At 43.8% G+C, this 12,740-nt stretch overlaps 2 protein-coding genes across 2 annotated transcripts; one reads left to right on the forward strand and one right to left on the reverse strand.

The window, feature by feature from the left end:
• Nucleotides 1-825: 825 nt before the first annotated feature.
• LOC101078924 (olfactory receptor 52E8) lies at nucleotides 826-1,829 on the forward strand. Its single transcript, XM_003968623.2, has one exon. The coding sequence runs from the start codon at nucleotides 870-872 to the stop codon at nucleotides 1,827-1,829; it is 960 nt and encodes a 319-aa protein (XP_003968672.2). The 5' UTR covers nucleotides 826-869.
• A 1,687-nt stretch (nucleotides 1,830-3,516) lies between these two features.
• On the reverse strand, nucleotides 3,517-12,393 carry LOC105417098 (protocadherin Fat 4). Its single transcript, XM_029844295.1, has 13 exons — nucleotides 12,340-12,393; nucleotides 12,088-12,259; nucleotides 11,806-11,986; nucleotides 11,481-11,731; nucleotides 7,095-11,399; nucleotides 6,917-7,018; nucleotides 6,471-6,772; nucleotides 6,316-6,395; nucleotides 6,047-6,223; nucleotides 5,813-5,940; nucleotides 5,516-5,733; nucleotides 5,183-5,438; nucleotides 3,517-5,081 (listed from the first exon to the last, which is right to left on the reverse strand). The coding sequence occupies exons 1-13, from the start codon at nucleotides 12,376-12,378 to the stop codon at nucleotides 3,871-3,873; spliced, it is 7,422 nt and encodes a 2,473-aa protein (XP_029700155.1). The 5' UTR covers nucleotides 12,379-12,393; the 3' UTR covers nucleotides 3,517-3,870.
• Between the last annotated feature and the right edge of the window lie 347 nt (nucleotides 12,394-12,740).

The following is a 12,740-nucleotide window of genomic DNA, read 5'->3' on the forward strand; positions in this document are numbered from 1 at the left end:
CTGCAATAGTGTTTCATATCTACTGGAAGTGAAGCAGATCAGTGAGATGTGATCACATACTGCACATGTGTCCCTCTGTCTTGTTTAATGTGTGTTTTCCCTTTAAGTTCCATAATACACAATAAACCAATGGTTCAACATCTGTAATGACATGAACGTACGTGATGATTTGAGGGGTCAAAGGTCACGATGAAAACTTCACATGTACTTTTAATAAGGTCAGTGGACTAATTTGTGACATTAATTAAGAGTAGTCCAAAGTATCAATCGTGTAAAATCCCACAGCCATCCTAAATATCTTCCCCATGAACAGTATCAGTCTCTCAAGCTCTCATCTCTCATTCTAAGCTCAAATCAAATTCTAATTCTCCAAATGACAGAGGTACTGGGCTCGCTCACACACACACACACACACACCTTTATGTAAAATATGAATTAATACAGATTCAATTAATATGTTAATTAATAACAGGTTATTAATTTAAATACATGAGTTAAAGGAGGTTCTCTCTGATGATTTGTAGACATGGACAACATTTCATCATTTAATGAGAACTGCTATAAAATATTATTAATGCCATCGTCCCATCTAAAGAGCAGCTCCAAGAAAATATATGTAGAACATTTTAATGAGTCCAGGAAGTGCTCCTACACAGATGTGATATGATGTTGCTGTAAGCAGGAGTTGGCCTCTTTTGGGACTGTAAGCATCAGGGATTTACCCATAAAAATATAAGATGAAGGCGATGGGCTTACATTAGGAGGTGCTAGGATCATTCCGTTCGATTGGTCTGAAGCATAATTTTACGGTTTCCTGAGTCAGGTTTTTGAGCTTTATGCAGTAAAGTCTGTTTTGTATTCAGACGGTCATGTTGCTCACGAATGGAACAAGGATACAATATTTCTACATCGTCGGATTTCTGGGACTGTCACCAGACTATTACGGTCATGTTTCTGCCGCGCTTTTCCTAGTTTTATCCGCCATCGTTGTGGGGAATGTTTTCATCTTAGTCTTCGTTAAATGTGAGCGGTCGCTCCACAAGCCCACCTACCTGATCTTTTGCCACTTGGCGTCGACAGATTTGCTGTTCGGTTTGGTGACCCTGCCCAAAATAATATCCAAGTACTGGTTCGGCGACAGCCTTATCTCATTCGGCGGCTGCTTCGTGCAGATGTATTTTGTTCACTTTTTAGGAGCGACGCACTCGTTCGTCCTGATGGTGATGGCGCTGGATCGCTTCATTGCCGTCTGCATGCCGTTGCGTTACACAGTTTTCATCACCAGCGCCACTGTTTCGGTGCTTTGCGGGATATCTTGGTTTATGCCGATGTCGTGGATGGTGGGTATCGTCTTACACGCTCTCAGCCTCCCGTACTGCCGTTCTAACATCATTGTACAGTGCTACTGCGACCACATAGCCATAACGGCACTTGGATGTGAAAACGTCCGGGATGTTCAGGTGGTTGCCTTCGGTCTGGCTATGTTCAGTTTGCTGGTGCCGCTGAGTTGCATCATCCTCTCTTACCTGCTAATCATCGCAGTCGTGATCCGAATGTCTGACTCCAGCAGCCGCATCAGGACCCTGTCCACGTGCACGCCTCAGCTTCTGATCACGTGTCTGTATTACATGCCTCGATGCTTCGTGTACCTGGCAAACAACTTGGGCTTCACCTTTAGCGTCCCCATTCGCATCGTAGTTGTCATGATGTACAGTCTTATACCCGCCGCCATCAACCCACTCATATACTGTTTCAAAACCAAGGACATCAAGGAGAGTCTGAAAAAGAAAATTTTCAGCAGGATTAGTACAAACCTGAAACCTGGATAAGATGCAAAATCAGCACCGAATGCAGGGAAAAGTCTTCTGATGAGATCAAAAGTTCTCTTTGGCTGCTCTAAATGTGTGAAAACTGCCCATTTTAGACATCACCTGCTGATAATGTGGTAACTGTCAGTACCCCCAGAATGACTTTAGGTCAAATTGTCTCTTTATTTTTACAAAATGAATATGTAATTAAAGTAAAAACTAAAAATCTAACATTTTAAATAGGTGATGCAGAAATATATATGTACCTAAAGAATTATTGTGAGGAAGGTAAATAATTAAGCATTTACTTATGTATGTACTGTTATGTGAAGAGACATTACTGTGTAAGGGTTTCATCATTGTGATTGTTTCCATTTATTCATTTTCCTGGGATCTATTCCAGCATTCACTGGGAGAGAGGCAGGATGACATCCTGGATGGATGGAAACAACTGTTACGTCCCAAAGAAAATGCAAATCAGCCCAAAAATGATGTTTCACACCTGCTGCAGAGGCCTGCATTCACTGAGACACACACTGACTCGGGGGAACACACTGATGCCACCATGCTCACCCGCTGTTCCACAGGACAGTGAGATGAAGATTTCACCTCAACAGCTTCAACTACTGCAGTTAAATTGTGAAGAATGTTAGCTAGTGTCCCTGCAAATTACTGCTCTTTCTTAAAGACATCTCTGTAATAAACTCTCAACCACATAAAAGTCATATCATTTGGTATCTAATGTCTGTGGCAGCAAGTTTTATGTGTCCTATTCAACCCAATAATGGATTTTAAATCTCTTATCATTCTTTATCCTCAGTGTAATGTTCAGCTTTTTATTTGTAAATTATTTAAGTTTCTTTTGGCATCTAATAAAACTAAACTACACAGAAAGACATTGCCTGACTTGATTTATTAAATAATTATTGAAACCTAAGATTTTAAAGAATGTGCATAATAAAAGACAAATGTAACCATTACTGAAATGTAACTGAGGCCTAAAGGACTGCTTTTTTCTTCCCACTGAAGATAAATTCTAGAATATCTTGGTTTGGGTTTTATTACGATTTATGACACATGAGCATGTGGTGAGAGAGTCGCATATGTCAGAAGGGTCACACTTTGGTCTCTCTCTTGGTTCCATTGATATTGGTCATTTTTTCATACCCCTCCATACCCCTCTCTCATTACGACAGGCGTCACAAAGTTCCGCCCATGTGCGTGCCGCAGATCACGGACATTTGCCTCTGTTACGTGCCTAAGTGTTTCATTTACGTCACCTCTAAAATGGGCGAGGCCTGCACCATCATCACCACCGTGTACAGTCTGATCCCCGCCATGCTCGATCCGCTCATATACTGTTAAGATGAAGGAGATCAAAGAAATGTTGATGAGGAGATTCTGAATGGGGAAATACATTTTTGGTAAATACTTGTGTTTATCACGCATTTAAAGTTGATCATCATTGCATTACAAATGAATTAGAGACTATATCGGCCTCTAAAATTCAGAGGCCTTTTACTGTGAGGCATCTGATTCGTGTTTGTGCCTTTTTTTGCAGCTCACATATACATTCTTAAATCTTGTTGATGGATCTATTTATTTATCACAGTTGATTAATTTCTGTTCATTCCTGAGTGCTAATAAGCAAACTGGATGTGAAAAGTTTGAAGTTAACATGTTTACAAATGCATCCCGAACTCTGTAAGCAAGACTTTTTATTGAATTTAGTGAATATCAACATGTATTGAGTCTCACTGCATGTAATTTCATGTAAATAGTGTTCTCCATTCATAATATTACATTTGAAGAGTTAAATGTGAAGAGACACAAGGAATAAAACTTGTCCTACATTCTGGTTAGATTTTTATAATGAACATAATTAAATAAAAAGACAAAGCTAGATATTTAGATACACCGTATGTAACCATATCCTTGCATTGAATGATTTCATCATTTCTATGTCTTAAGAAACTACTGAAAATATGTAAGCAAAATAAAAAAAATTCTAAAGTACGGTAGCTGCATCTTGTTCATATGACCAAGCTTTAACCTTAGACTATTAAATTATTTCTTCGATGTCATTTTGAACATCACAGCTGAGACTGTTTTTTTCAGGTAAACCTGCAATATCCTCAAAAAGTGGGAGATAACTTTTAAAAGGCAGGGGTGTGTTTAAAATACTGCCCCAGCCGTGCTCCTTAAAGGCAGCATTCTCTGCTTTCTCCTGACCTGATACAGAGACGTACTCTGAAAATGAGCCGGCAAGCTGAAATGGTGCGAAGCCTGACGACACTGAGAGCTCATCGTATCTGTCCTTGATCGTAAACAGTTGAGGCTCAGCACTGGTTAGCATCTCCTTGTTGGATGACGGATGAGTGGCGCGCTCAGCGTTTCCCGGGAACTGCACGGAAGTGCTTAATTTGAGAATTTCTTCAAAAGTGAGGTGCTGTGCAGGTCCCAGGAACCCTACCCGGAGCTGGGACTTCTCTGCATCAACATGTCCGTCTGCCTTCTCTTCACTCAAACATTCTTTTTTCAGTCCTGTCAAAAGCACCCTCAAATCTCCCCAGTTTAGGTTAGGTGTAGCTCTAATGAACCTTGTGGTGCGCCAACTGAGCTGCACTGAGGCAGCGTCTGAATAAGACCCACTTGAGATCTCACAGTAGTCCAGTTCGCTGTTTGTTACAGGCTCAACATTGGATGGTCGGGCATCACAATAGCACTCCATGTTTGCACTATGTTGATCAACTCCCACGGGGTCATAGTGGGTCCCTTTTTTCCCCTCATCATCAAAACAAATGCCTACATCGTCTCTTTCTGGCTCTTTCTGGGGGGAGCCTTCTCTCTGGGATTTTAAATTATGTCTCTTTATTCTATTAAACGCAACAAGCATTCCTGTTATCATCAGGATGGAGGTAAGAGGAAGTAACAGAGCTACAAGCCACAGCAACGCGCCGCCGCGAGACTCAGAGCATCGACCACGGCTGTCTGTAGCAGAAATACAGATGTCGCACGTGTGGCGGGACACGTTAAGGAAACAGAGGCAGGAGCTGTCCTCTGGAGTGGCCTCACACATCCTTTGGTTCTGACAGGGGGTGGGGGGGAGACAGCCATAAGCATCAGTGCAGAACGATGAGAAGCAGACATCTGGAGAGATGCAGCTCGACTGGACAAGAGCAGAACCCAGCCGGACGTTTACCATTGCGCTGTGTCCGTTAACAGGCAGCGTGTAGCTGGACATGTTGAAATACTGCAGGCATCCAGTAAATCCTGTCAAATTCAGATGTATTTAGTCAACACATCCCTCAATTTGATGGCGCTTAAAGAGATTTATTTATCATGCTCAGATAGTGTTTAGTCTGTGTATTCACCTAAATGCTGGAACAGTGGATCATCTGTCAGAGAAGCTCCGAAAACAATCTTTTTGACACCACCGGGGGTGAGATTGAGACTTTGGTGAGTGACGTTCAGGGCCGCCACACCATCCACGTTCAGGTAAGTGTCCTGTCCGTTGCTGAACAAGTCCAGGACATGCCAGTCTCCATCAGCCACAGGAGAGTCCACAGTCATCTCAAACAATCCCGAAGCTGCGGATTTGGTCATGTACATGAGCTTCCCGTCATTTACCTGAAAAAACAAAACAAAACAATGACTCCATTTGACTATAATCATCCTATACCAGGAAACAAGAAAACAGGACCAACCTTGAGCAGAAGATATTGTGTATGTCCAGCAACAGAGACCAAGGCGCCATTATTTTGGGTCTTAAACTTGATGCTAATCCCAATTTGTTCTCTGTATCCATTTTCTTTTTTACCGTCCAGCAAGTCTTTCAACAAGAAGTCTCTTCTGGCTCGTTCCTTCACAATATACTCAATATATTCATCACCAGAGAAATGCAAAATAAGCTCTTCTGCCATTTCTATTTAAAGGGAAATAGCAAAGGAAGACATGTTATAGAAACACTGCAATGTCATCGGACCAGGACATTATTATGTTACCTTGAGAACACGTGTTTCCTGCAAAAGGAGTTTTGCATTCACAGATATAGTAAAACCAAAGGTCGTGGCAAATGCCGCCATTCTTGCAAGGGTTGCGGAGACAGGGTGACGTTGCTGCCCGAGGACAGCTTTATGATAAAGGTGAAGAGAGGATGTTCAAAAATGCGGGATTTAAAACACATATTGAGGATTACTCATGGATTGAGGGGTGGGTTTGTGTTTTTAAAGACTCACCCATCAATGATGTTATACGCGGCGAGGGCCGTCGACGGCCTCAGAGGAATGCCGTTCACGCGAAGGTTTCGCATGCATCCGACAAGGTTGTGAGTATTTATTTGAACTGGAGGCCATAACATTGCATCAAAGTTCCTCAGTCCTCCGACTGTCATGTTATGCCCTACATCTAATGTCCTGAACGTTAAAGATAGAAGGAAAATCTTCAGCTTCAACATATAAACAATTACACACAGAGACCAAATAAAGTAGTGACAAAGTAGCAATACCTCTCTAAACTTTTGCCTTCTGCAAAACAAAATCCGTTGTTGTCAGTGTCTGTGCAGTTGTCCACACGCAGAGACCCCATCTATGGAGTTCATAAGTAATTATATCCAAATATACTCTATCTAAATTTGATCTGTGAACTTGGTTTTGAACTCACGTAACCAATCCTTCTGATAGTGACAGTATGAAAGTCTCCATCTGACACCTGGATGTTTGTCTGCAGCCTCTCAGGCCCTGAGCCCAGGTCATAAGAAAGATGCACAGCCCCATCTAGGATCTCCAGTGCCAAGAACTCCCTGCTGGAAGGTCCTCCAGGATTGTACAAAAGGAGAGAGTTCTTCTGCAATGTTGCAAACTCCAGAGAGACTAAGTTTATCCTGCGGTCCAGAGGGGGAAATTCGATGAAGGACATCTCTTGAAAGCCATAGCTGAGCTCATCGCAGTGGACTCCACTGACTCCTGAAATAACACATGTGAACAGGTGGAATGCTAGCGTAGCTTTGCTTAGCTTAATCAAGCTTAGCATAAAGGTGAAACCTTGCCAAATTGAATCTGCTGGCAAGAACGAATAATAATGTTCTCCTAAATTGTTGGTCATCGTACCAAAAGGACAATCACAAGAAAATCCTGTTTGGGAATTGATGCAGCTACCCTGGATGCAGGGTGAGGATCTACAGTGGTCTATGAACCGCTCACACATTTCCCCTGGAGAAAACCAAGCAGATTTCAGAGTACCGGTATAGTATCTAAAAGTAGCATTTGTGAATATACAAAATTGTACCTTCAAATCCAGAAACACACTGGCAGTGCTGTCCACCTGGACGGACCACACACGTTCCTCCATTTTGACAGATCAGATCTGTGCATCCATCGGTGGAGCAGACAGAGCCAGAGAATCCTCCGTGACACTCGCAGGAGAACCCTCCTACAGTATTCACACATGTTCCTTCGTTGCCACACGGGTTTACATCGCATTCATCGACATCACCCTCACAAAGCGCCCCAGTAAAAGCTGCGGGGCAGCTGCAGCTGAAAACCTCTGTCTGTGGCGACACGAAAATAACCAATTTGCTCTCCAGGACAGCGAAAGTGTGGCCAACAGAAAGGTTTTGGCTGCACATCGCCCCGTTTTGACAGGGACCCATCAGACATGAATCGCCACTGATTTGAGAAATTGTCACATTACTCTGAGTCTCCAGTAATTTCCTATGGGCTGCGGAGACACTCACGGCCACCTCTCTGCTCAAATATTGGCCATTGTAGTTCTTAGCAGCAGCCAACAGGAGGATTTCACTGCCCAGGTGTTTGATTCCAAACACATGTGTCTTCGAGGCCTGCAGGTTAAACAGACTGTCCAGAGCTTTTACAAATCTCAGATATTTATAAGACAGAAACTCCTCCCTTGAGGATGATGACACGTAGAAGAATATGCAGCTATTTACTGAGGCATTCGTGAAACCTTTGTAGTTAACATACACACTGTTGTTCACTGGGAGATGGAGTCGGTCTGTCACTTCGACTGTGAGATTAAAGGTCGCCTCGCCATGGAAAGGGGATGACCACAGCTCGCAGGTGTCATTAGCTGTGGCAAACATATTTAGAGGTCCACTTTTGATTAAGCAACTGAAGGTATCTGAGTCGTCTGGATCTTCTGGATGGACGTTGCCTATCATGCCTCCAGGAAAGGAAGCGCCAAAATATTTTACCTCTATGGTGATATTTCTGGGCAGGGAGGGGTTATCGTTTTCATCCACAATCCTGATATAAAGCATGGCTGTGGATGACAACTGAGGCATCCCTGCGTCCCTGACAACCACCAAGACTTGATATGCAGAAGTGTCCTCTCGATCAAGAGCGCGTGTGGTGGACAACTCTCCGTCAGGTGTTAGAGAGAAATCAGTGGGGGGATTTACCAGCCAGTAGGCGAAAGGTCCCTGGTTTGGGGGTAAATCAGGATCCAGTGCTGTTAATTTGGCAACTATGGTGCCTTGAGGCTGATTTTCTCTCACTTGAACTTCAGTGTACAAGAGTTGGGGAGGGTTGTCGTTAACGTCGACAACAGTCACAATCACGTTAGCGGTCTCAGCGTCCAGAGGAGAACCGCTAGGAGCAGCTTTGAGGGTCAAATTATAAAAAGACAATAGTTCTCTGTCCAGCTCAGAGTTTACTGAGATAACTCCACTGGATGGATCAACAACAAAAGCCAGGTCTGTGTTTCCGTTCTCAATACTGAAGATGACACGAGATGAGTCCTGATCTAGAACACCCACGGTGATAACAGAGGACCCAGCACGACTGTCCTCTGTAATATTTGCAGAATAAATAGAAGAAGTAAAAACTGGTGCGTTAAATTCGGTCACACTAATGTGAACTGAAGTTTCATCCACATCCACGCCTGTGACAATACCCAGGTTTCTGGCTAGGACCTTTAAAAGGATACGACTGTCGGCTTGTTCTCTCAAGCTGCCACTAGTGTATATTTCACCAGAAATGTTATCAATTTCGAAGCCCTTTGTTTTGCTTTGTCCAAACATCGTGTAAAACACCTGACCTGCAGGGCCGCTGTCACCATCTGTAGCGGTTACTCTTCCGAACCGAGTTCCAATCCTCGCGTTTCGGAACACAATAAAGTGATATTGATTTTTGTCGAATGTCGGCGTGAACTCATTGACATCCGTGATCTGAATGACAACACGCACCACACTGAACAGCGGATGAGCACCGGCATTCATGGCTCTGACTGTCACCTCAAATACCCGCTCCTGCTCATAATCAAAGATGTCCGAGGTGGTGATCGTACCACTTCCTGGATCAATTGCAAATTTATCCATCCTGCCAGAAAAGAGAGAGTAGAGCATCTGTGCGTTTGAGCTTGAATCGGCATCATCGGCCTTCACGTCCAGGATGCTTGTTCCGATTTCTGAGTTTTCGGGCACTGAGATGGTGTACGAGGAGGATAAAAACACCGGGGGGTTGTCGTTCACATCCAGAACTATCACTGTGACATTTAAAGGGCTGCTTTTAGTGAACCAAGCATCGTCCTTGGCTTCCATTTGGAGATGATAAATGCGATCTGTTTCAAAGTCAAGCTCTTTGATCAGCGTTAGGATCCCAGAATGTTCTCCCACAGACAATGGTGAATCTTGATTTTCATGGGTAAAGCCATATGATATAGCACCATTGGTACCATAATCCCTGTCTTCTGCGTGTATTCTCCCAATAGGAGATCCCACCACCAAATCCTCGGGGACAGAGAAAGTCACATCTGGTTCTCGGAAGACCGGGGGGAATTGATTCCTTCCAGTAATTTCAAAGGTGACTTCAATCACTGAGGATAAAGGGGGGTAACCCTGATCAACTGCCTGCAGTGATAACGTGAAAAAAGAATTAATACTGCCCTCCACACTTTGTTCTAATATTACTTTACCACTTTCTTCCTGGAGCCAGAAGAAACTAGATGCATTACCCCCAATTAGAATGTATTTAATAGCAGAACTGCTGTTGTTTGTGTCCTGATCAATGGCTGTAAACTTGACCACCTCGGTTCCTACAGCCATGTGATACGGTGTTGGAATCAGACGCCGGTGAGGTAAAAAAGACGGTGGGTGAAAATTAATTGGTTCCAGTCTCACTGTCACAGTGGTGTTGCTGCGGAGCGGAGCATCACCACAATCAAAAGCAAAGACTGTAAACTGGTAGAGTTCAAAGGAAGAATTAGGTAATGTCAGCGGCTTCTTTGAAAAGATTTCCCCAGAGGGAGAGTTCACCCAAAACTCCTCATTTGATGGATCGATGACATAGAAAATCTGGCTATTTTGTCCCAGATCTGCGTCTGTGGCAACAAGCTGCACCACGAACACATCTTTATCTTTTGTTTCAGAGAGGACAGCGGAATAAACACTGTGGGAAAATAGGGGACTATTATCATTGGCATCTGTAACAACAACAGTAACATCCGTGCTTACGCTCCACGCGGAGTCATTTGCGCTCACTTTCAAGATGTACTGATCTCGAGTTTCCCTGTCCAGAGGTCTTTTGACAGTGATGAAACCGGTGATGAGGTTGATGGTAAATGGAACATTGCTGAGTTGGTCAATTATAAAGTAATTAATTACCGCGTTGGTGCCTAGATCGTCATCAGAGGAACTTATTTGAATAGCCGAGTGTCCAACAGGGGAATCCTCTGGTACTTCTATAGAGAAAATCTGAGAAAAACGAGGTGCATTGTCGTTTCTGTCCAACACAGAGACAATGACAGTTGCTCTGTCTCGATGTGAGGGGTTGTTTAGCTCTGCCGCCTCGATTGTCAGATTGAACGTGGAAATATCTTCCCTATCTAAAGCTGCAGTGGTGCTCAGCAAGCCGTTTTCATGGTCAAGCATGAAGTAATTATTGACATTTCCATCTATGATGTTATACAGGACCAGGCTCATATTGTCAAAATCGGCATCAACAGCGAGAACATCACAGATCCAGGAGGGTGGGTGGTTTTCAAAGACCTCACATCTGTACTCAGCCTGAGTAAACTGAGGGTAGTTGTCATTTATATCACTGATGCTTATGTGAATTTCTTCAAATGATGAGAAAGGGGGTGAGGCAGAGTCTCGCGCTTCCATCAATAAAGCAAACCCCTTCTTGTCCTCATAATCCAGAGGGTTGTCCACCGTCAGAGCTCCGCTCACTTGATCTACATGAAACTTGTTGTCAAGGTTCCCAGAAGCGAGATAAAAAGAAACGGGTTCGGCTCTGGTGCTAGCTGCAGAGACAACCGCCACTAATGTTCCAACTGGCACATTCTCAGGAATGGAACCATTTAGAATTTCTACGCTAATTTGAGGAAACTCTGCAATGTTCTGAAACCTGATACTAATGGTGCTGGTGTCAGATTTGGGAGTCTCTCCAGCATCCTCCACGTGCACGTTCAGTACAAGATCTTCTGCCCACTGGAGGACACCAGTCGTGTACACATTGCCACTGCGTGGATCGATGGAGAACAAATCAGAACCATGCCCATATAATGAATAATGCAGTTCTGCATTCAAGTCTATGTCTTCGTCTACGGCTCCTACAGCACAAACGACTGAACCTGCAGGAATTAAATACAATAAATATCAACAGAATGAAATTTCAAAGCTCGACCAATTAAATGGCAGTTAAAATTGCTCACCTGCAACCATCCCAGTGGGCACATAAGCCACGTAAGGGCCGTTCATAAACTGTGGCCAGTGGTCATTGACATCTCCAATGAGCACAGTAACAATCACAGAACTCGACAGAGGCCAAGTCAGATGTTTGTCGCTGCCAATCACCACCAGCCTGTAAATGGCTACCGTCTCCCTGTCCAGGAGATCGGTCGTAAAAAGCTCACCAGATGTTTCGTCAATGGCAAACGGCATGTCAAGACCCGCCAAGCGATAGCTAAAGACGTGTGAAAAGGTGAATAAACCTAGCACTAGACCTTCAAGAGTGACATCGAACCTTTAAAACTGTACCTCAGCTCTCCGTTCACACCCTCATCGATATCAGACGCTGTTACCATGGCAAAGACAGTGCCTGCAGGGCTGTCCTCAGATACAATAGTGTTGTAGGCTTCTCCAGTAAATGCAGGGCGATTATCATTGATGTCACCCACGATGATCTGGAGCGTTTGTGTTCCTGTTAGAGGATGGGATCCTTAAAATGTTAAAGTAAGTCAGAAATGATCAAATAGTTTGAAGTAAGACCAGCAGCAAAGCCTTTACAAAACAAAATACTGTCAACTTGCTCTGAGACACCTGAATCAATAGCAATAATGGTAACGAAGTGCACTGCTTGGACTTCTCGGTCCAGGCTGTGTAAAATCTGAAAGGTGCCATTGAGAGTAATGGAGAAGTGACCATTATTTCCACTGAGAATAAAGTACTGAAGCTGGCTGTTGGCGCCAAAATCTTCATCCAAAGCTGAAACCTAAGTAAGAACATGAAAACAGAGTTATACAAATGAACGATGAAACTGAGCATCCATGAATTATTGGTAAAAAGGAGCACCTGATATGTGAGTTTAGAGAAATCCTCCTCATTCTCCATGACGTGTAAGGTCAGCAATTCAGGATTAAAGCTGGGAACAAAGTCATTGATATCCATCACTGTGATGTTGATAACAGCTGTAGTGGATCTGGGTGGTTCCCCCAAATCTACAGCCGTTAGGGTTAAGGTGTACTCCGCATCACTCTCCCTGTCCAGTCGCTCCATGATCATAACAACCCCACGCACGGCATCCACGGAGAAAGGACGGGCCTTGTCCAGCATGTACCGCACTTCTCCGTTCATCCCGATGTCCCGGTCCAGAGCTGAAACCTGAAGCAGGCTTGTTCCTCCTCGGACATCCTCTCTGACCGCCACCTTATAGAGGTCTGTTGAGAACTCGGGGTCGTGATTGTTCACATCCT

This window comes from Takifugu rubripes, chromosome 11 (assembly GCF_901000725.2).
Source record: "Takifugu rubripes chromosome 11, fTakRub1.2, whole genome shotgun sequence".
NCBI lineage: Eukaryota > Metazoa > Chordata > Actinopteri > Tetraodontiformes > Tetraodontidae > Takifugu > Takifugu rubripes.